This window comes from Ranitomeya imitator, chromosome 1 (genome assembly GCF_032444005.1).
Source record: "Ranitomeya imitator isolate aRanImi1 chromosome 1, aRanImi1.pri, whole genome shotgun sequence".
Lineage (NCBI taxonomy): Eukaryota > Metazoa > Chordata > Amphibia > Anura > Dendrobatidae > Ranitomeya > Ranitomeya imitator.
In genome coordinates this window covers 450626624-450650902 of record NC_091282.1, presented here as the reverse complement: position 1 = coordinate 450650902, position 24279 = coordinate 450626624, and the positions used below count along the sequence as shown (strand labels likewise).

Sequence of the window (24279 nt, the reverse complement as noted above, 5' to 3'; positions counted from 1 at the left end):
GATTTACCGCTAATAGACAGCTTGATTACATGTGAGGATTCCCTAGCAACCAGGCAACCCCCACATGTACTCAGCCTGGCTAATAGCTGTAAATCATTCAGCTGTGGCGATAAACTTAATCTTGGAAACAGTAACCAATACTCGGGGAAAACCCGAGCAAAGGGTACACTCGCTCATCACTATAGAACGGTTTATCATTTTCTGCACTTAAGTTTTTACCCTCTCCAATCATTTTTTTTTAATCAAAGTATGCTGTTCTTCTGAGTGTCTCTAATGACCCATATTTTTCAGGCTTTCAATGAAAAATGCATGTACAACATGTGCTGGCTTCACCCTTTTAAATAAGGGTCACCTGATTCGCACATTTCTTCACAGAATGATTGACCTCACTAATTGAACTCCACACTATTACCATATATACTCAAGTATAAGCCGACTTACCCCCTCCCCCCCCCCCCACACCCCCCCCCTAATTTTGCCACAAAAAACTGGGAAAACTTAATGACTCCAGTATAAGCCTAGGGTGGAAAATGCAGGAGCTACCGGTAAATTTCAAAAGTAAAAATAGATGCCAATAAAAGTAAAATTAATTGAGACATCAGAAGGTTAAGTGTTTTTGAATATCCATATTGAATCAGGAGCCCCATATAATGCTCCATACAGTTTATGATGTCCCCATAAGATGCTCCATATTAAAATATGTCCCATATAATTCTGCATAAAGGGTAATAAGGGCCTCATAAGATGCTCCATAGAGATATTTGCCCCTTATAGTGCTGCACATGGCCCCATAAGATGCTCTGCACAGCTACTTGCCCCATATAGTGTTGCACAATCGTTATGGCCCCATAAGATGCTCTGCACAGTCACTTGTCCCATATGCTGTGGCTGCCATAAAAAAGAAAAATCACATACTCTCCTCTCCACTCAGGATCCCGGCACTGTCACCTGCTCCTCGTGCGGCTCCGTCTTTGGCACTGACGTTCAGCAGAGGGCGCGCACTGACTACGTCACCGCGCCCTCTCACCTGAGCGTCACTGCTGAAGACAGAGCGACACCCGGACCGAGGAGCAGGTGACTATCGCGCAGCGCTCCCCCTCCCCTGGCGCTGCATCCCTGCTTCTTCCCCGGCGCTGCATCTTCTTCCTGTATTGAGCGGGCAGCGTCACCGCTCATACAGTAATGAATATGCGGCTCCACCTCTATGGGGGGTGGAGCCGCATATTCATTACTGTATATGAGCGGTGCCATGTGATCGCAGCGCTGGAAGAAGCAGGGACCGCGCCGGGAGGAGGTAAGTATAATTACACATCCCCCGCTCCCCTTCCCCTGCCGACCCCCGGGTATGACTCGAGTATAAGCCGAGAGGGGGACTTTCAGCCCAAAAAAATGGGCTGAAAATCTCGGCTTATACTCGAGTATATACGGTATTTTGAACACTACTGTATGAGACTTGGCCTCATGACTAGTACTGTAAACTGCTGCAAACTTTAGGCTACGGTCCCATGAGTACTTGAGCGTGTGGGTGTTTGTTTTTTTTTGTTTTTTTTGTCTAACCCTAAAGTCCTCTGTAACATGTCTGGGCATTTTAAAATTCTTATAGTGCACATCCTAAATACACCTATACAATATCCATTTCAAAGGTGTGGACACACCTGTTCATTAAATGGTTTTCTTATTACAGGTTCCAATAAGAACTGAAGGGAGTAAATCCACATGGAAACAAGTAAAGAAACACATGCAACAAATTGACCATGAATTCCTTTTAGGAACACTGTACACTGCACACTGTTTTTTCCCGATAAAAACCGCATATAATAAGCATCCCATCATTTAGACTGAATTCTGCATGTTTTGTGCACTTGTTTGTGTGTTTTTTTTTTTTTGTTTTTTTTCCAGGGAAAAAACGCATCGCGGTAAAAAAACGCAGCATGTTCATTAATTTTGCGGATTTCCCACTACAAAATGCATTGGGAAATGTCCGGAAAAAAAATGCATCAAAAACGCATGCAGATTTCTTGCAGAAAATTTCAGGTTTTTCTCAGGAATATTCTGCGAGAAATCCTGAACATGTGCACATAGCCTTAAGGTACCTTCACACATAACGATATTGTTAACGATATCGTTGCTTTTTGTGACGTAGCAACGATATCGTTAATAAAATCGTTGTGTAACAGCGACCAACGATCAGGCCCCTGCTGGGAGATCGTTGGTCGCTGAAGAAAGTCCAGAACTTTATTTCGTCGCTGGATCTCCCGTGGACATCGCTGGATCAGCATGTGTGACACCGATCCAGCGATGTCTTCACTGGTAACCAGGGTAAACATCGGGTAACTAAGCGCAGGGCCACGCTTAGTAACCCGATGTTTACCCTGGTTACCATCCTAAAAGTAAAAAAAACAAACAGTACATACTTACCTAACTCTGTCTGTCCTCCAGCGCTGTGCTCTGCACTCCTCCTGTACTGGCTGTGAGCGTCGGTCAGCCGGAAAGCAGAGCGGTGACGTCACCGCTCTGCTTTCCGGCCGCTGTGCTCACACACAGTACAGGAGGAGTGCAGAGCACAGCGCTGGAGGACAGACAGCGTTAGGTAAGTATGTACTGTTTGTTTTTTTTACTTTTAGGATGGTAACCATCGGGTTACTAAGCGCGGCCCTGCGCTTAGTTACCCGATGTTTACCCTGGTTACCGGCATCGTTGGTCGCTGGAGAGCTGTCTGTGTGACAGCTCTCCAGCGACCAAACAGCGACGCTGCAGCGATCCGGATCGTTGTCGGTATCGCTGCAGCGTCGCTTAATGTGAAGGGGCCTTTACTCCCCACCCGTTTTCTCTGATCTCTTTACACCCCCTTCCCATTCTCTCAAGCAGCTTCATCTGGTGTCCACCTGGAATCTTTCCAACCATCAGGGGATGTTGAGTTGCTGGCTGCTTTGCCTTCACTCTGTGGTGAAACTCTTCCAAAGCTCTCAATTGGTTTTGAGGATGGGTGATTTATGGAGGCAATGTTTGATGCAGCATGCATCATCATCCTTTTTGGTCACACAGTGAGACAATTATCCAAAAGATACCTCCAAACTAAGTGCCATCTGCTGTGTAAGTGTCTTGAATCTGGAATAATTTGCCAACGGTTTCAGTAAAGTGGCCCTACACCTCCTCCATGCTTCACAGTGGACCAAGACCTGGGGACACGTAAGGTCCACTTAGCACAGTTTCACACACACACACACACACACACACACACACACACACACACACACACACACACACACACACACACACACACACACACACACACACACACACACACACCCTGACTACATAGGACCAGCAAGGCACGAGGAGTGAGGGGATGTGGCACCACACTCACAACCCTGAGGCCCCTTTCACTAACATCAGTGAAACCGCCTGGTCAGCCCGTAGGACTGTAACCAGTTCCTATTAACGGACTAGGCTTATATGTAACAAGGATTACATCTGGCCAGAAACCAGCCATGGTAGCATATTAAACTTAACTGACAAGACGGATGTGTGGATCGAGATAAAGGGGCAGCCCAAGGTTAAATTATATATTTAATATCCTAACGGCACACTAGACAATACACCTATAATTACAATGGTCAGATATGCAGATACATGTGCAGTTCAAAAGAGATAAGCAGATGAAACATGTCAAATACCACCCCAACCCCCCCCCCCCGCCAATTTTCGAAGTGAACAGCAAGCATAACCGAGAGAGTACATGGCCTTAAGGTACCTTCACACTGAGCGACTTTAGAACGATAATGATAGCGATCCGTGACGTTGCTGCGTCTTCACTTGTAACCAGGGTAAACATTGGGTTACTAAGCGCAGGGCCGCGCTTAGTAACTCGATATTTACCCTGGTTACCATTGTAAATGTAAAAAAAAAACCACACTACATACTTACTTTCCGGTGTCTGTCGCGTCCCCCGGTGTCAGCTTCCCTGCACTGTCAGCGCCGGCCGGCCGTAAAGCAGAGCACAGCGGTGACGTCACCGCTCTGCTTTACGGCCGGCGCTTACACAGTGCAGGGAAGCTGAAGGCAGGGGACGCGACAGACACCGGAATGTAAGTATGTAGTGTGGGTTTTTTTTTACATTTACAATGGTAACCAGGGTAAATATTGAGTTACTAAGCGCGACCCTGCGCTTAGTAACCCAATGTTTACCCTGGTTACCAGGGGACTTCGGCAACGTTGGTCGCTGGAGAGCTGTCTGTGTGACAGCTCTCAGCGACCACACAACGTCGAAACAGCGACACTGCAGCGATCGGCATCGTTGTCTATATCTCTGCAGCGTCTCTTAATGTGACGGTACCTTTTTATACAAGCCGTTATCACATTGGTTGATGACACCCGTTTCCAGCTCTGGGAGGTTCCTTATCCTTCCCTGGAGGTTCGTAGCTACATCTTCCAAGACCTTTGAAAGATCATAACTTCCCAAGGTCATAGGGTGGTGGTTCTGGTGCCATTTTATCTAGCCAGGCCCAGTTACACTTGGAAACCAAACAATGCTTTGATACCTGCCTCCTACTAGCCAGTCTACATATTTCCTCACCCTGGGGTGCCAGAACATATCGAGACCCTGGAAGATGTTCGGGCCATTCTAGAGATCTCGAAAATGTGACTGGTATGTGGCTAGGATGTATGAAAAGTTCATATTCCCATTATGAAATCCTAGCTGACTGACCTAAACAATTGGCAGGATCCATAAGGGGTGTTCCTGTAGGAGCTTGGATACTGCTAGCTGTTGGGGGTGTGAATTTCTTCTCCGTAGCAGAGAAGATTTGGAACCTCCCCACCCAACCCCCTTACTGAGCAAGGTGATTGGTTTCAATCCTCCTGAAACATTAGCTGTAAGCTGCCATTAAATTCCCCACCCCATCCCTAAAATCTAGGGTGTGTAAAGCTATCACCAGAGTAAAAGAGGGGTACTTGGATTCCTCAAATGGTTAACACACATTCTGACTTGTTTCTATACATGTCCCTCTGTGTTTTGTTTTTGTCTTTTCCTACTGTCTGCATTGTCAAATGTGCACATTCCAATAAGTACAATGAAAACCATTGCATGAACAGTGTGTCCAAACTTATGATATGTTTATGGTGCATTCCCCCCCCCCCCCCAAAAAAAAAAAAAAAAAAATCAATGTGAACTTGAAGCTGGAAACATTAAAGGGGCTGTCCACTACTCAAACCCTTCTCAATCACCATGTAAAATAACACCTATTCTTTCCTCTGGTGCCATGCCAGCAGTGTTGGCACTGGAGCTCTCAAGGCTTGCATGACATTGTCGCTTGATTGCTTTGCTGTCTGTCTTCAGACTGAGAAGGTAAAAGCAGCAACAGCTTTCCCGCGTCCTCTGAATGTCTGATTTGCATGAAGAAGGAGCCTGTGAAGGGAGCCATAAGGGTGCCAATCCAGACATGGGTGGCATGGCACCGAAGGGGAGTATAGGTGGTGTTTCTCAGTCGCCCATGACAACACTACCAGAGAGGGGATCCGCCCTTCAGGGACAGGAAACCTACAGGATAAAAGGGCGGTTCCTCTCCCCTGCATCAGTTTGGTTTCCTGTCCCTGACTGGGAACCTTCTAGGACGGTACCTGTTAAAGAAGACCGGAACCTGAACGAGAAATCCGGAGCCAGCCAGTCCGGGTTCTGGCAGCGGGGAGGCCCCTGGCACGGCTGGTCCGGTATCCGAGGCCGCTACGACCGATGGGTCTGGAAGCGTGAGTGGGGGGGAAGCACAGGCGCCACTCCGGATAGGAGTTAGGGGCTTCAGCACTCTGCTGTGCAAAGGACGCCTGGATTTTCCAAGATGGCGCCGCAACGGAAGTGATAGGAGAGCTTCCGGTTCAGGGGCGGCGCGGTGACTGACTGCACCAAGATGGCGCTGCCCCAGAACCAGAGTTCTTCATTTCCGGGTCGCTGACTGCACGCGCATGGCAAGTGAAGTGCAGAGAAAAAAAAAATGCTTCCTCAATAATGCAGCCACGGGGGGAGGGGCCGGTAATAAGCGCCCATCTTTAAAAGAAGGTGCACATGGAAGCTCCTTGCTGCATGCCGTCCCAGGGTAGTACCATGGAAGACAACGATCAGCAGCTCCAGCCACCGCAGCAGCGCCATCATCAGCGGCAGAAGTCGGACGCACAGAAAAAGCGAACTTCTGCGGACAACTGGAGTTCTCGGTCTTGTAGCCATTCCATGCAGCATAGCAAGAATTCTAGCGTGGTAAACCAGCTACCACCCACGGATCACACACCTCAGGATCCTGCCCCTCCTCCAGAACCGGTACCTGTGGCTGCGTCAGATTGGTGAGTGATCTTTGTGAAAGCTCTTCTTTTTTTTTTTTTGTAATTGGGGTTCCCCCTTCTCCATTTATCTTGGGCAAGGAAGAAAACTGGGAAGACAAAACACAGAACCTGCCCTTTATGCGAGAAAGCTCTACCACAGTCTTGGGATAAGAAGCTTTGTGACTCCTGTATAGAACGAGTCCTCTGTGAGGAGACCCCAAACTTTGCTTCTGAGTTACGATCCGTAATTAAATCAGAGGTCGAGACTGTGTTTGACTCCCTTAAAGGTGAAAAGAGAGCTGGTAGGAAACAACCTATTCCTTATAGGAATTCTGACTCTTCCAGCTCTGAGAGTAAAATCTCAGATACACAGGATTCCTTCTTCTCTTCTTCAGATAATGAGTGGAGGTCGCCATTGCTTCCCCTTAGATGAGGTCGACGGCCTCGTAAAGGCAGTAAGATCAACAATGGGGGTATTGGACCCTCGTCCTGACAAAACTGTGCAGGACATTGTTTGGAGGGCTATGCCAAAAAAAGCGTAAGGTGTTTCCCCTTAATGAAAACATACAAGCGTTAATTAAAAAGGAGTGGGAAAAACCTGAAAGGAAAAATGCATCGGTTCCCTCTATTTATAGAAAATATCCCTTTGAAGAGGAGGCTTCTGTCTCATGGGATAAAGCCCCCAAACTCAACGTTGCGGTAGCTAAGGCCTCAAAGTTCGCATTACAATTCGAGGATATGGGAACCCTGAAAGATCCTCTTGATAAAAGAGCAGATACTTTTCTTAAAGGGGCCTGGGAGTCAGCAGGAGGATGCTTAAGACCAACAATAGCGGCTGCCTGCACGTCACAATCCTTAATGATCTGGGTTGATAACCTAGAGAAACAGCTTAGGGATGGGGTCCTGAGAAATAAAATTATAGAGTCTATCCCTATGATTAGAGGAGCTGTGGCATTTTTGGCAGATTCATCGGCCGACTCAATTAAATTAGCGTCTAAATCTGCAGCTCTTTCAAATTCAGCGCGTAGAACCTTATGGCTAAAGAGCTGGCCAGGGAACTTACAAACTAAGCAAAAACTTTGTTCAATCCCATGTGAGGGCAAGTTTCTTTTTGGAGAGACTCTGGACGATATCCTGCAAAAAGCAGGTGACAAAAAAAGGGTTTCCCATCCTGGCCCCAACGTATAATAAGCGGCCCTTTCGGAGTAGGAAGTTTTTTAGGAGAAGACCGCCAAGGGAACAAAACTGATGGGATGACTGGAAAAGAAAGGACAGGGGGTTCCTTTTCGGTAACTCCCCTCGGGAGCTGGAACCAACCAGGGTTCAAGAATTTTTGGGTCTCACCTTGGACTCAATTTCTCAAGTGTCGCCTTCCAGTCCAGAAAAAAACAAAAGATAATCCATCTAGTGTCAGAAGCGCGTGCAAACCCTATCATAACTCTAAGAAAGGCGATGTAATTACTAGGGTCCCTCTCTGCTTGCCTTCTAGCAGTTCAGTGGGCACCGCTCCACACAAGACCTCTCCAGTGGGACATTTTAAGGAACCAGAAACTACTAGGGGGATGGTTAGAGGGTCGCATGACTCTAAGTTTGCCTACTATTCATTCTCTAGCTGGTGGTTAAATCCCAGCAACTTATCAAAAGGGATTCCCTGGGTGATGGAGGTGTCTCAGATAGTTACCACAGACGCAAGTCCCACAGGGTGGGGGGGCTCACCTGGACAACAGTCGCTCAGGGGATATGGATAAGTCAGGAGCTCAGGTCTTCCTCAAATCAAAAAGTACGGAGGGCCGTAAGTCAAGCATTATACTTCCTAGACAAGCTACAAGGCCATCATGTCCGAGTATTTTCGGACAACAGAGCAGTATTAGCCTACTTAAACCACTGGGGGGGACCAGGTCTCAAACACTAATGGAAACCACCTCCGAAATTTTCAGCTTGGTACAAAACCACTTTCTATCCCTATCGGCCCTACATATAAAGGTGTAGAAAACCAGAAAGCGGACTTCTGAGTCGTACCCAACTAAAGCAGGGGGAATGGTCTCTAAATCAGGGCATCTTCAACAAAATTACAGATCTGTGGGGAATCCCTGAAATGGACCTCTTTGCCAATGTGCACAACAGATAAGTAGAAACTTTCTGCTCCCTAGATTCCAGGAGGAACCATCAGGCTATAGATGCATTCACAATTCCCTGGACACAGACCCTTGCGTATGCATTTCCCCCTACCATTCTATTTCCAGCAGTCCTTCGGAAAATCAGGCAGGACAGATTCAGACTCATCCTAATAGCCCCCTTCTGGCCAAAGAGAGCCTGGTTCTCATGGCTGAGGATGCTATCAATCACCGATCCCTGGGTTCTTCTGGATCTTCCGGACCTCCTATTTCAGGGACCTGTGTTCCACCCTCAGTCAGAGAATCTCCATCTGACAGCGTGGAATTTGAGAGGTCACTATTGAGGGAAAGAGGTTTTTCTGATAAACTAGTATCTACACTAATGAAAAGTAGAAAACCTGTGACCACAAAAATATATGGCAAAACCTGGAAAAATTTTTTGCCCTCCTCTGGGGTAAGGTTGCAAGACAGGGTTCCAGTTGCTGAAATATTAGAATTTCTCCAAAAGGGGTTAGACCTAGGCCTTTCAGTAAGTACCGTATTTTTCGCTTTGTAAGACGCTCCGGATTATAAGACGCACCCCAAAATTTGAGGAGAAAAATAGGAAAAAAACTCTTTTTAATAAATTGGTGGGGCGTCTTATAATGCATGCGTCTTATTACTTACCAGGGGTTGTGGCTGCGGTGGATCAGGGTCGTTGCTGGAGGCAGGAGTGGAGCATTGCTGCAGGCTGGGATGAGGGGGGTCTGCAGGGGGGCTTCTGTGCTGCAGGGGGCTCCTGTGCTGCAGGCTGGGATGACAGGGTCTGCAGGGGGGCTCCGGTGCTGCAGGCTGGGATGAGGGGGTCTGAAGGGCTGTCTCCGGTGCTGCGGGGGGCTCTGGCGACATTTTGTGAAAGACCAGAGCCCCCTGGCACTTCTTCCATGCGTTCCTGTATGACTGACTCCGGGAAAATGGCCGCCGGAATCTCGGGAGATGAGATCTCAGCGCTGAAATCTCATCTCCCGAGATTCCGGCGGCCATTTTCCCGGAGTCAGTCATACAGGAACGCATGGATTAAGTGCCAGGGGGCTCTGGTCTTTCACAAAATGTCGCCAGAGCCACCCGCAGCATCGGAGCCTCCAGCATCACCCGGGGCAGCAGCGGTGGCAGGCGAGTTGACAGCGGCAGCTGACACCCCCTCATCCCAGCCTGTAAGTGGTATATCCGCTTTGTAAGACACCCCCCCCATTTCCCCCCCAAATTTGGGGGAAATAAAGTGCGTCTTACAAAGCGGAAAATACGGTACCTTTAAAAGTACAGATAGCAGCTCTAGGAGCATTATACTGTGAAAACATAGCTGCCAACTCTTGGGTAATACGGTTTGTCAGAGCAGCCGCAAGGTCTAAACCTATAACTATATGTAGATTACCAACCTGGGATTTGAACTTAGTCTTGTCAGCTATAACAGAATCCCCGTTTGAGCCTATAGAATCAGTACCCCTTAGGATTCTTTCACTTAAAACGGCCCTCCTAATAGCCCTGACATTGGCCCGTAGGATAAGTGACCTCCAAGCCCTGTCTGCAAACCCTCCCTTTACACAAATCCTGGATGATAAGGTTATACTAAAAACAGACCCTGCCTATTTACCAAAAGTTGTGTCCACATTCCATAGATCTCAGGAAATAATCCTTCCTTCTGTCCAGACCCTAGAAAAAAGAAGGAAGAGAAATTCCACACACTAGATGTAAAAAGGTGTCTAGTACAGTACATTAAAATCACCCAGCAGCATAGGAAGGAAGGGTCTCTTTTTATCTGCTTCCAGGGGCCCAGAAAAGGACTCAAAGCTTCTAAGGGCACTATAGCTCGATGGGTAACAGACGCAATAGCCTTGGCGTACTCATCCACCGGGAACGCCGTTCTACAGGGACTGAAGGCCCACTCCACAAGGGCTATGGCGACCTCCTTGGCCGAAAGGTCGGAGGTACCATTAGATCAAATTTGTAAGGTGGCCACCTGGTCATCACCTTCAACCTTTTTCAGACACTACCGCTTAGACCTAGCCTCTTCATCTGACCTAACCTTCGGAAGAAGGGTCTTGCAGGCTGTGGTCCCTCCCTAAGCAATGATCTCTGCAATTCTCTCTGGTAGTGCTGTCATGGGCGACTGAGAAAAGCATAGTTACTCACCGATAACTGTGTTTCTCAGAGCCCATGACGGCACCTGCTTATTCCCCCCCCCCCTCCCCCGTCATCACGTGTGCGGTGAGCACATTATTTTGTATGAAGTGTTTTTTCTATATAGACACGGTGTTCACCTGTTAAGCAATATGATTAAGTTGTATATTTTTTTGTTGTTGTGACTAACCTGGAGGGCCTCCGATGCTCTGTAAACCAAACTGATGCAGGGGAGAGGTACCGCCCTTTTATCCTGTAGGTTTCCTGTCCCTGAAGGGCGGATCCCCTCTCTCTGGTAGTGCTGTCATGGGCTCGGAGAAACACCATTATCGGTGAGTAACTACGCTTTTTTACTTGGATAACCCTATTCTCAATCACCATGTTATCAGAGTAGTGGACAACCTCTTTAATGCTAAGATTGAAACCATTTTTACTTTGACAGCATTACATTGGAGACCACACTTGTCAAATTCATTTTCACTCATTGTGCAAAACATACATCATTATTTTTTTTTTTTTTTCTAACATAATTGTCATGGTAAACCTGCCAACTCCACAAACTGAGCCAGTGGCACTTGTTAGTTTGCACAGGAGAAGTTCAAAACTGGTCAAAGGAGTCTGATAAATTTGTTATGACAGTTAAGGTACCTTCACACATAACGATATTGTTAACGATATCGTTGCTTTTTGTGACGTAGCAACGATATCGTTAATAAAATTGTTATGTGTGACAGCGACCAACGATCAGGCCCCTGCTGGGAGATCGTTGGTCGCTGAAGAAAGTCCAGAACTTTATTTCGTCGCTGGACTCCCTGCTGACATCGCTGGATCGGCGTGTGTGACACCGATCCAGCGATGTCTTCACTGGTAACCAAGGTAAACATCGGGTAACTAAGCGCAGGGCCGCGCTTAGTAACCCGATGTTTACCCTGGTTACCATCCTAAAAGTAAAAAAAAAACAAACAGTACATACTTGCCTACCGCTGTCTGTCCCCGGCGCTGTGCTCTGCTCTCCTCCTGCACTGGCTGTGAGCGTCGGTCAGCCGGAAAGCAGAGCGGTGACGTCACCGCTCTGCTTTCCGGCCGCTGTGCTCACAGCCAGTACAGGAGGAGAGCAGAGCACAGCGCTGGAGGACAGACAGCGGTAGGTAAGTATGTACTGTTTGTTTTTTTTACTGCGCTTAGTTACCCGATGTTTACCCTGGTTACCGGCATCGTTGGTCGCTGGAGAGCGGTCTGTGTGACAGCTCTCCAGCGACCAAACAGCGACGTTGCAGCGATCCGGATCGTTGTCGGTATCGCTGCAGCGTCGCTTAATGTGAAGGGGCCTTTATCGCATGGTGACATTGAACAGTATCAGGTTCTTTTTCTTTCCTGCTGGATCTATTCCTGTTCGTGTTATCTCTGCTTGGAGAGGAAAGTGTTCATGACAGCTGCTTCTAGAAACTGTCATGTATTTAGGTTATATTTATGTGTATTGTAGACATTGTGATAGTGACTTGCTTTTTAGGGTGCCTAATGAAAATTTCAGGATGAAGGGTTACTGTTCAACTCTTGAACATTGATATGCAGTTATAGGGGGTTGTCTAAAGTTTGGCAATGAGCCATTATCCATGGGCCAGGGGAAATCTTCTCAATCACTAGGAGTTCCACCATTTGGACCCCCACTAATATAGAATGTATTGTTGCTGTTGTTTCTCTTTACTAACCCACCCAAGAATAAGTAAAAACCCTACGTGAATGGAGCCTTGGTCGATCATGCCCTTCACCACTGCTGCATTAGGCTAATTTTCAGCATTCCCATAAGAACGAATGGAGCAGTGGGTGTAAGTAGATGGCCATATTGCCATAGCCTCCCTTGAAGACATCAGTGCTGTGCTGTGTTGTGTATGTCATGTGCTGTTGTGATATGGTGTATTGTAAAGTTTTGAACTGTACTGTTAGGAAGCTGAGTTCTGCCCAGCAATAGACAGTGACTATGGAAAGACCTATGGTAGTTAAATTTTGGGACTAGCCCAGAGAGGGTGGGGCTATGTAGCAGGACCAGAGAGGACTTCCTGGTAGTGACCTTGGCCGGGCCTAGCTTTGCTGCTAGAGCAGACATTTGGTCTGAGTGCTCAACGCCGGATATAGTAGGTGTTCTGTGGTAAAAGCTTGGGACAGAGATATATATAGTGATCCTGATTAATAGAGCACAGTGCCAGGTCCGTCAGATGACTGACCAAAGAGCAGAGTGACCAAGTAAAAAGGATCTGGAGAAGCTGCGCCTAGCCACACAGCAGAGTAGCTTTCAACTCTTTAAAGCTAACAGGTCAGACTGAATAGAATGTGAGACAAAGTGTGTTCTCAAAGGGTCAGAGCTTGAAAGGGAGTCTGGCCATATTGACAAACCCCTCTCATCTACCAGGAGAGTAAGACACATAACTGTGGGAGGAGGAAATGATTTTTACACACTGTACTGTGGTGCTAAGCTGGATGGTGGTGAAGGAAATGAGACCAGCGGAGGCAGGAATATGAGACGACGAAGTAACCAGACTGCATTGAGATGCTCTGTATTAACGCTTGAGAACTTGTGTACCGACTATCTTGTGTACATACTTTATTAAACATTGTGTGAGAACTATCGTTTTAGAACAACTGGTCTCCTTTCATGAACTGGTTAACGTCAGGTCTTGGCAAACCACCATTATCGCTTCCATTTGGCCTGCACTGGCGTAGCGCCCTCACAGCTCAAGTCCCCCGAAGCCAAGACCTCCACGTACATGTAAGATGCTGTGGTGCAAGAGACAAGTATCTTGCCCATAGCTATTGCCGCGTTGCATGGGGTGTCACAGCGGTCAGACCCCAGCGATCTGGAAGTTATCTTCAAACTTCTAGCTAGAAGATCTTGAGATTACCCATATAAGCTGCTGCTTATAATGCATTGTTACAGATACCTATTTGAAAGACACTTTAGTAGTGTTTTATTGGCAATACCTATGTTATAAACAATTTAAAGGTGTGTACACTGATATGAATAATGTACGTGTGTTACAGCTTTTTTTTTAAATTTATTATATAATTTCTGAATTTTTCTAGTAAAAAATTATTGATCTAATCTTTGTTTGGTAAATGCAGGTGAAAATGAAATTCTTGAAACGCTACAGAACATTGCGAGAAAAAACAAAATTTGGCGGTCATATATTGGCATGGGGTACTATAACTGTTCAGCGCCCCAAGCCATCTTGAGAAACTTGCTGGAAAATGCAGGCTGGTATGTATGCCATTCTTTACCTCCTTACTGTTGTACAATAATTTTCAGTAATGATGACTATTAAATGCATGTGTTCCTTCATATTGAGTCTGCTGACACCTTGTGGACTGTCGTACGCAAATATTTAATAAACCTGAAAACAATATGTATCTGTCGGCAACCTTATTCAATGAATTTACCGGTTGTATAGTGACTTATTTTCTAAACGACTGTTCTTGTGCATGATTGCTTCCCCAGAAAGTAAAGTGAATTTTGTAATTGACAAACTAGAATGGGAAATCCTCCCAAGTGAATTTTTGGGCAAAAACTTACATTACTGTCGTCCTAAACTGGAGAGATACTGGAGTAAAGTACTAGGATTAATGAGACTGGTGTTTAAGGCGGTATTGCAAACTACGCCCTTAGGCTGCCGTCACACTAGCAGTATTTGGTCAGTATTTTACATCAGTATTTGTAAGCCAAAACCAGGAGTGGGTGATAAATGCAGAAGTGATGCATATGTTTCTATTCTACTTTTCCTCTGATTGTTCTACTCCTGGTTTTGGCTTACAAATACTGATGTAAAATACTGACCAAATACTGCTAGTGTGACGGCAGCCTTAGTTTGTGCTGGGTTATGTAGAAGATCTACAGACAACTGAGCCGGGTAAAATGGCTATAGCACGAATGCTGTGTTTCGCAAGGAAACTATTAGCGCAACACTGGATACTGAGAGCCCAACAAAAAAGGGATATATCAAGAAAATAAACTGGTTTATAAGTCTGTAAAAAGGTGTGTACAAAAAAAGGCAATATTAATAAATTTGAACAGCTTTTGGGCTGTCTAGATGGATGAACCAGGGCTCCCGCCGAGATTGGGCTCACGTTTTTTTTTTTTTTTTATGGGAATTCTTGTTCTTAGTTCTGTGTTTACCAGAAACGGGTAAGATGTTAAGATGTTCATATATATATATATATATATATATATATATATATATATATATATATATATATATAAAAAAACTTGTTGGAAAACTTCAATAAAGATACTTTATTTAAAAAAATAAATACAAAAAAAATCCCATTCTTACATTGCCTGTGGTGTGCTGCATGCTAAAATTACCAGGATTGCACACTGTATTGTAACATATATCACTTATTGTATTTTGACTCTTCACAAACGTCCTGTGCACGCCCAGAGCAAGCTACTTAATTTTGTCCTTCAACTTTGAAGGTCTCATTTTGCATGCTTTCAATCTATTCATATCAGCAAACATGAATATTTCCCAGTATTGCTCTGTGGCTTAATCCGTTCTGAATGCCATCAATGGGGGTCTGACCCCTTTTGATTGACAAGGGGTTCTTCATTAATTTTACAAACCCAACATTGTGTAAATGGGAGAGGGTGGAGTAGCAGAAACAGCCGCTAGGTTGCTTGGTCATTATCTTATTGATGAGCCCTTAATTTGTGAATTCCTTTTTTTTTTTTTTTTTTTTTTTTATTGCTTATTCTGGTAGTCTTCATGTAGGATGTAAACCAGGCAGCCATCAGTAATCTGATATTTGGCACAACAATGACAGATAAAAAATATCTATATTATATACAGTGGGGCAAAAAAGTATTTAGTCAGTCAGCAATAGTGCAAGTTCCACCACTTAAAAAGATGAGAGGCGTCTGTAATTTACATCATAGGTAGACCTCAACTATGGGAGACAAACTGAGAAAAAAAAATCCAGAAAATCACATTGTCTGTTTTTTTTAACAATTTATTTGCATATTATGGTGGAAAATAAGTATTTGGTCAGAAACAAACAATCAAGATTTCTGGCTCTCACAGACCTGTAACTTCTTCTTTAAGAGTCTCCTCTTTCCTCCACTCATTACCTGTAGTAATGGCACCTGTTTAAACTTGTTATCAGTATAAAAAGACACCTGTGCACACCCTCAAACAGTCTGACTCCAAACTCCACTATGGTGAAGACCAAAGAGCTGTCAGAGGACACCAGAAACAAAATTGTAGCCCTGCACCAGGCTGGGAAGACTGAATCTGCAATAGCCAACCAGCTTGGAGTGAAGAAATCAACAGTGGGAGCAATAATTAGAAAATGGAAGACATACAAGACCACTGATAATCTCCCTCGATCTGGGGCTCCACGCAAAATCCCACCCCGTGGGGTCAGAATGATCACAAGAACGGTGAGCAAAAATCCCAGAACCATGCGGGGGGACCTAGTGAATGAACTGCAGAGAGCTGGGACCAATGTAACAAGGCCTACCATAAGTAACACACTACGCCACCATGGACTCAGATTCTGCAGTGCCAGACGTGTCCCACTGCTTAAGCCAGTACATGTCCGGGCCCGTCTGAAGTTTGCTAGAGAGCATTTGGATGATCCAGAGGAGTTTTGGGAGAATGTCCTATGGTCTGATGAAACCAAACTGGAACTGTTTGGTAGAAACACAACTTGTCGTGTTTGGAGGAAAGGGAATACTGAGTTGCATCCATCAAACACCATACCTACTGTAAAGCATGGTGGTGGAAACATCATGCTTTGGGGCTGTTTCTCTGCAAAGGGGCCAGCACGACTGATCCGGGTACATGAAAGAATGGATGGGGCCATGTATCGTGAGATTTTGAGTGCAAACCTCCTTCCATCGGCAAGGGCATTGAAGATGAAACGTGGCTGGGTCTTTCAACATGACAATGATCCAAAGCACGCCGCCAGGGCAACGAAGGAGTGGCTTCGTAAGAAGCATTTCAAGGTCCTGGAGTGGCCTAGCCAGTCTCCAGATCTCAACCCTATAGAAAACCTTTGGAGTGAGTTGAAAGTCCATGTTGCCAAGCGAAAAGCCAAAAACATCACTGCTCTAGAGGAGATCTGCATGGAAGAGTGGGCCAACATACCAACAGTGTGTGGCAACCTTGTGAAGACTTACAGAAAACGTTTGACCTCTGTCATTGCCAACAAAGGATATATTACAAAGTATTGAGATGAAATTTTGTTTCTGACCAAATACTTATTTTCCACCATAATATGCAAATAAAATGTTAAAAAAACAGACAATGTGATTTTCTGGATTTTTTTTTTCTCAGTTTGTCTCCCATAGTTGAGGTCTACCTATGATGTAAATTACAGACGCCTCTCATCTTTTTAAGTGGTGGAACTTGCACTATTGCTGACTGACTAAATACTTTTTTGCCCCACTGTATTTGTAGAAATCTTATATTGTTTGCTGTCTCCAATAAGCAACTTGTGCAAAGTATGATATTGAATTTTGGTTCTACACAATAATGGCTTTGTAAATGCTTCATATTATTTGAAGGGATTTTCTATTATTTTGGAAAAAAAACAAAATGGCTATACCCACCCATTGCTGCTGTCTGTCAACAGAATGGGTGCAGAAAGAGGCGCACTCCTGGGTGATTTGTGGGCTAGGGCATTTTTTATTTATTTTTGTTGGTCACCAGATTTAACCATACAAACTATGGGCAGATATGCAATTGATGCAGCCACACACAGGCCCAGGATGTGAAGGAGCCTACTTCACCTCAAAAGTAGCAAGCCGCTTCTGCAAGAGCCCATATACTGTTCTTGCACCAGGCCCTCTTTATCTGTACACCCCTAACACAAACTGCATAAATGATTACATTTTATCTGAGACCCGATGAGGCTGTATATGTGAAAGTTTTATCTCCTGTTGACAAAATAAGCATTTTAGAAGTCCTTTTCTAATGGCTTAAAGCATCCATTCTGGCATGAATTTTTATCAGAGAAAGCGTGTTTGTAAAGTGTTAATGTTGAGTGCAGAGGTTGTTGGCAGCTACTCCAAAAAATGCCAATTGGAATCTGGTCTCCTTAGATACTGGGACAACAAATTCCGGGAACGTGAGAAGAACATTTATGACAATAGCCCTGAGGAAAGGAAAAATCTAAGTCTTTGTTAGTATAACTCTGTCACCCCCGCAGGACAGACAGTGTGACATATGCAAAGTGATCCAGTCAGTACAACTTACATTTCATAATGTTACAAATCTGCAGTGGCTTCAGGTCATTTTGCAACTTGTACATAAATGTGCTTCTGAGTGACCCAAATGGTGAAAGAACACTTGTTTTATTAATGTTTGAGCGAGCATACAATGAATGTGAACTTCATGTTCCTGTAAATAAGACCTCCTGTCATATCAACGTCTTAAAACCTAATGTTCTACCAAAAGATGGCTAACTATGCAGAATTATTTCGTACCAGTAAGTGAGTATCTTCACCAATTTTTATGCATATTTTCCACCTGCAAGCTGTATAAACTTGACTAGTTATTGGTTTGAAACACATCAATAGATGTGTAATGAGGGAGAGTTACATAATATGCCAAAAAACAATTACTGTAGAAGCCGAGGAACTTAATTTTACCATTTAAAAAAAGAAACAGAAAACTGGGAAAACTTATTGGCTCAAGTATAAGTCGGCATTGTCCCCCTCATCCCTATCCTGGTGTGCATGGGGCCCCGTCAGAAAAGCATAATAAAAAAATAAACCATCCTACTTGCCTTCCTGCGCTCCCTCGCAGCGTCTTGTTCTGATGCCAGCAGCTGATCTATGCTTGTAAGCAGCACATGGCAGGGATGTCATGCGCTGCTTACAAGCGGAGCACAGCTGCCGAAATACTGCTCTCCACGCCAGGACTGTGCATGGAGAATAGTGAGTATTCATTGCTATTTTGCAATGTGCACAGTGTCAGCTGCCGGCTTCCTTTCACGTGTGCTGGTACTAAAGGGAATGAACATTCACTGACCTCCACGCTCGTGAAAGTGGAGAGAAGTGAATATTAATTTCTCTTAAGTAGCGAGCGCATGTGCTTGATCGGCCGCTGCAGGAAGCCGGCAGCTGTGACCCCTGTGCTTGCTATTACAGAGAAATGAATGTGAATATTCATTTCTTTGGCAGCGGGCACAGGACTTAGCTGCATTAGCCAGGTGAGGGTGGTGTTTTCAGCACAAAAAAATACTGAAAAACTCAGCTTGTACTCTAATATATACAGTAACTAACTGTGAAAATTCTTAAAGGGATACAGGACTCTTGAAATTGCTAAGTTATTGTGGCGTGATCACAGCACCATCAATATAAAAAAAAAAAATGCCCTAAAAGCACATGAAGTACCAAATATTTGAGAATAATCACACCTGAAGCAATCAGGAACACCTTATCATCCAGTGATGTCATATTCCAAAACTACAGCCTCCATGGAGTACACAGAAGTAAGATGTTCAGCGCTGTGAGACAGCCTAGATAAACCTGACCACCACTGAATAAGACACACAAGTTAAAACGTCAAGAATGGACCAAGAAATATCTATGTTATGTTTTTCAAATGGTTTTTATGGGCTGAAGAGATGAGCGACTCTTGTCTGGACGATAGGCTTGTGGCTGGATCGGTAACAAGCACAGACTTTCACTTCAACTCAAATGTCGGCAAAGTGGAGGTGTGGCACTGCTATGGGCTGGTATTTAAGATGAGCTTGTTAGATCTCTTTGGGCAGCAGTGGTCGTGGGCTCTGCCTTCCTCCTCCGTTCTGCTCCCGTCTCCCCTTCGGGTGGCTTCTGGGACCGTTCCTGGCCCACCTGCGTCCCTTTGGGAGGGTAAAGCAAGCCAGTGAGATCCCCCTTCCTGGAGGCCTCCTCGAGCCCTCCGGCATCTCCCCCTCCCTCCTGTGCGTGCCATTTGGTGACCCGGAAGTCTTGTCATAGGCGTGTCACTTCCGGGTCCTGCGTTTCAGCATGAACGCGTGTCACTTCCGGTCTAAGCCCTGAGTGGGCCCTGGAATGTCGAGCGGCGTGCTAGGGACACTGAAGAGTCTGATGCCTGCTGCAGACCTGGGAGGGGGAGGCATCTTGCCAGCGCTGATAGGCAGTGTTTTATGAGCTATATAAACCTGCCAGAAGACATCTCCAGGTAAGACTGATCCCCTGTCAGCATGGAGAATACGTCCTGCCCTGCACCTGCAGAGCTCAGCACACCCCCAGCCCCAGTAAGTGTGGGGGAAGGGTTCTAATGGAGAGTATGGCTATAATAGGCTCCCCTACTTATATTTCTCTCCCTTTTTATTTTAGGGAGTCAAGTCTACCCATAAAACCTCCACTAGAAGCAAATGTGCTATCTGTAATCTAAAGCTGCCCTTGAGATGGGAGAAAAAGCTATGCCAATCTTGTACAGATAAGGTGGTCAAAGCGGAGCACCCCTCGCTAATTGAGGAGATACGTACGCTTGTCAAACAAGAGGTTCAAACCTCATTAGCCACAGTTACACCTCCCCCGCCACCTCCTCACTTGGTCCATCGCTCCATAAAAAGTTTCAGGTGGAGGACTTGGAGTCAGACATCTCTTAGGAGTTGTCCTCAGGTGGGTGGGAAGTGTCCGTACCCCCATAGGAACTCGAAGGTCAGGAGATATCATTTTTTTTTTTTTTTCTCTTCAGAACATATTGAAGAGTTGGTGAACGCAGTGCGGAGCACTATGGGGCTAGAGGAGGAACTTGTCCCTCAATCCATACAGGATGAGTTATTTAGTGGCTTAAAAATGGACAGATAGATCGGCTTTCCCGTACATAAGAGTATTGTGGATATGATCGGGAATGGGAGCTTCCAGAGAAACGGTTAACCACCCCTTCAGACTTCAAACAGATTTCCCCTTGATGAAGATCTGATTAAATGGGGTATCCCCAAGGTGGACATTCAGGTGGCAAAAAAGACCGCCCTACCCTTTGAAGACTCCTCCCAGCTGAGAGATCCCATGGATAAGAAGATTGAGTCTTCTAAGAAAATCATGGGGAAACCTCCACCTCTGCTCTCAGGTCTAATATTGCATCCACCTGCATAGCCAGGTCTCTTTTCCATTGGCTGGGTGAGTTGGAGAACCACATCTCCCAGGGTACCTCTAGAGGAGATCTATTAGACTTGCTGCCCATGCTTCAGAAGGCGACTGGATTCCTGGCTGACTTCTCTATGGAGTCAATTTGTATTGCTGCCAGATCTTTGGTCCAGGCTAACTCTGCCAGAAGGGCACTCTGGCTCAAGATGTGGAGCGGAGATGTAACCTCAAAATAAAACTGTTCCATTCCCTTTAAGGGCGAGTATGTGTTCAGGCCAGCACTGGATGAAATCCTGGAGAAGGCTATGGATAGAAAGAAGGCCCTTCCTGAACAAAGACCACCCAGGAAGCGTGTTTTTTTTTTTTTTTTTGTTTGTTTTTTTTTTTGGCCATCCCAATCTCAACCCTCCCAATCCAGGGGGAATGGGAAATCCGGGAGATGGAGCTATGCCAAAGGGAAACCCAAGAATATTCTTATCCCCCAGCAGTCACAGCAATAAAAACAATGAATCTGATCCGGTGGTGGGAAGCTCTCAAGGTTCGTCCTCAATTGGCTGTCCATTTCCACCAGCCACTGGGTCCTAAACGTCATCAGAGACTAACTTCTATTAGAATTCGAGGCCCCCCTTCCCGGATCTTGAGTCACCTCCCCGCCATCTCGGGAGGCTCAAGCCCTAATGATGTCAGGGCTTCAGGAGCGGTTGGTCTCAAGGGCAATGTCCCCAGTTCTAGTGAACGAACAGGGAAGAGGTCATTATTCCGTATTTTCATGGTAAAAAAACCCACGGGACAAGCCCGCATAAACCTAAAGGCTCTCAATCATTACATCACTGCAAATTCAAGATGGAGTCAATGAAATCAGCCATCCCTCTGATAGGTCCAGACTCCTTTATGGCGACTATAGATCAAAGACGCCTACTGCCACGTTCCCATAGATCCTCAACACAGGAAGTACCTAAGGTTTGCGGTTCGGTTGAATCAGAGAATATCGCATTTTCAATACAATGTGCTTCCCTTTGGGATCTCCTCTGCCCCAAGGATCTTCTCCAGGATCATGGCAGAAGCTGTAGCACACATACGAAGACTAGGTATCTCCTTCGTGCCCTAGCTGGACAATCTGATTATTGGTCCTTCCGTGGAGGTCCTCAGGGACCATGTGTCCAGATCCCTAGACATCCTACAGGTCCTGGGTTGGATCCCCAACCTAAAAAAAGTCCCAACTCCAGCATTCAATAAGGGTTTTTGGAGTCCTGCTAGATTCAGTGAGTCAGATCCTTTTTACCAGAGTATTATCGCCAAATCGGATAGCAAAGGATCTTGAACTTCAAAAGACAGGTCACCTACCCTATGGATGGCTTTGTCTCTCCTAGTGTCAAAGACTGCCTGCATCCAGTCTGTCTTGGGCTCAAGCATGCTCCAGTATGCTACAGACACACATTCTGGAATGGGGATCCCAACTCGTTAAACAAGAGGATCCTAACGACAGGGAGAGTAAATGCAAACCTACACAGAGGCATAGACTGGATACAATCCTCCCTGGTAACAGTAATAGATGCCAGCAGAAGAGGCTGGGGGTCTGTGGTCTCACATTCCTTTCCAGAGTCTCTGGAGTCAGCAAATAAGTGTCAAATCCTCCAACTTCAGGGAGCTAAGGGCGGTGGAGAAGGCTCTTCTAGCAGCAGACAGTCTGATGTCGGGGCACAACATAAGAGTTTTCTCAGACAATAACTACTGTAGCCCATCTCTGGCATCAGGGAAGCATGAGATTCAACAGGCTGAGAGGGTTCTCAGGCCGAATTTTCTGCTGGGCCGAAAAGCATCTTCTCTCCTTGACAGCAGTACACCTGAAAGGGTCTGCAAATCTGCACAGACTTTCTAATCCGCCGAGACATTCAGCCAGGAGAGTGGAGTCTGAAGGAGGTTTTCAGCATGTTGACAAATGGGGCCTACCAGAGGTCGATTTATACTGGCCTCGAGCCAGAATGGCAGACGCGGTACTGAATAAGTCCTGCCGAGAGTGAAAGAGAAAGTTCTCGGCCGGACACCTGGATTTAACCCCTGTAGGAGTGGCCGTAGGACCCCTCCCCTCTAGTGCCCACTGGCCGGCTGGGGGTCTTCCAATTAATGCATCACTAAGGGGGAGTGATGCTAGGGGGGATCTGGCACAGACCACCTTTTCGTGCTGCTCTCTATGTGCTCCCCAGTCAGAGACGCGCACCTTATTCAGTACCGCGTCTGCCAGACTGTGGAGACCTGGGTGTCGTAACCAGTGCCTTCCCCCCTCCCATCAATCCCGTAATGAAACACACAGTCCTAGGTGGGTTGAACAGGTCGGTCACAGTTTATTAATTAAATAAGCAGAGAAAGGGCAATTACATATCGTAACGAGCGGCTCGCGCCGAGCTCCTGTCCGTGATCGACAGGGGAATTGGCCCAACGAGCGGTTACGACCTTTGCCCTCCTCCGCTTTTTCCGCCACGGAGGATCCCGTGTATTATCTACGCGGGACTCCGACCCCACCCCTCGATGTTAGGGCCTGTTCAACCCCATCCTGTAAACCAGACAGAAAAATATCGAGGCCAATGTCCGTTAGGTGAACTCCGTCCGGTCTTAGTTGTGGCGTGTTATCCCCTTGTAACGGGAGGTGACGAATCACGATACCGCCTCTTCCTCTCACATATTTTCCAATCCGAGCATTGAATTTACCCCTTGTCAGTTCTATGGCTCTTTTATCTCTTGCTCTTCGCCAGACGGCCCGTGGTGTTATATCCGACCACACCAGTATCATGTTCCTGTAAAGACAGCTGAACCAATCCATATCCGTTGTCACCCATTTGTACAATTCGGCCACCTTTTGTATCCATATCCGTTGTCAACCATTTGTACAATTCGGCCACCTTTTGTTTGCCAAGGTCATTGCCACCCGTGTGTACCACCATTACCACAGGGCTTTCCGCCCTCCTTGCTATGCCAACCATCTCCTTGAACACCTGTTTCCACTGGAGGCCTCTGATACCCCTCCAGTTAACTTTTATGCCCGGGAGGTAAAGATTTGTTCCTCCTGGCCGCAGTTTGGCCCTCTCCTTGGCCCAGTAAACGTAGGAATTTCCTACAACCCAAACTTCAACCCCTGTAAGAGACAACACATGTTAATTAAGCAAGTCGGGTCTTATGTATCTGGCGAAGTATGCGGACTTCCAGCGACCCATTCTCTGCGCCTCGGCCTCTGACACTCCTGCCTTAGCTGCCGCTGTGGCCGCCCCTATGCGGAACGAATGTGTTCCGTACTCCTTTGGATTAGCGCCGGTTTTTCCCAAGCATAGCTTGAACATCGCCTGGAATTGGTACTTGGTCAGAGGGGACATGTCTTTATGAGTGAAGAAAAAAATCTACCAGCGTGTCTTATCCCGGCGTATCTTCTAACCATTTTTAGCGGACAAGCTGGGCCATCTGTAGAGTTAACTAGGACCCATGTGCTCCTACCGGTGGGATCGCATTTGGACTTTCGAACCCTGATGCGCAGGGCGTCGCTGCATATATGCGCAGGGCGTCGCTGCATATAACTATGCCCTCATTAATTAGGCCTCCTTCCGACGCAGCAAT

General features: G+C 46.1%; 1 protein-coding gene across 1 annotated transcript in view; it reads left to right on the top strand.

Moving 5' to 3' along the window:
- Positions 1-24279, top strand: part of GLDC (glycine decarboxylase) — a 120250-nt gene that overhangs the window by 22366 nt on the left and 73605 nt on the right. The window contains exon 3 of the mRNA XM_069764482.1: positions 13698-13833. Coding sequence (XP_069620583.1) covers positions 13698-13833 — 136 coding nt within the window. The remainder of the gene's footprint in view (positions 1-13697; positions 13834-24279) is intronic.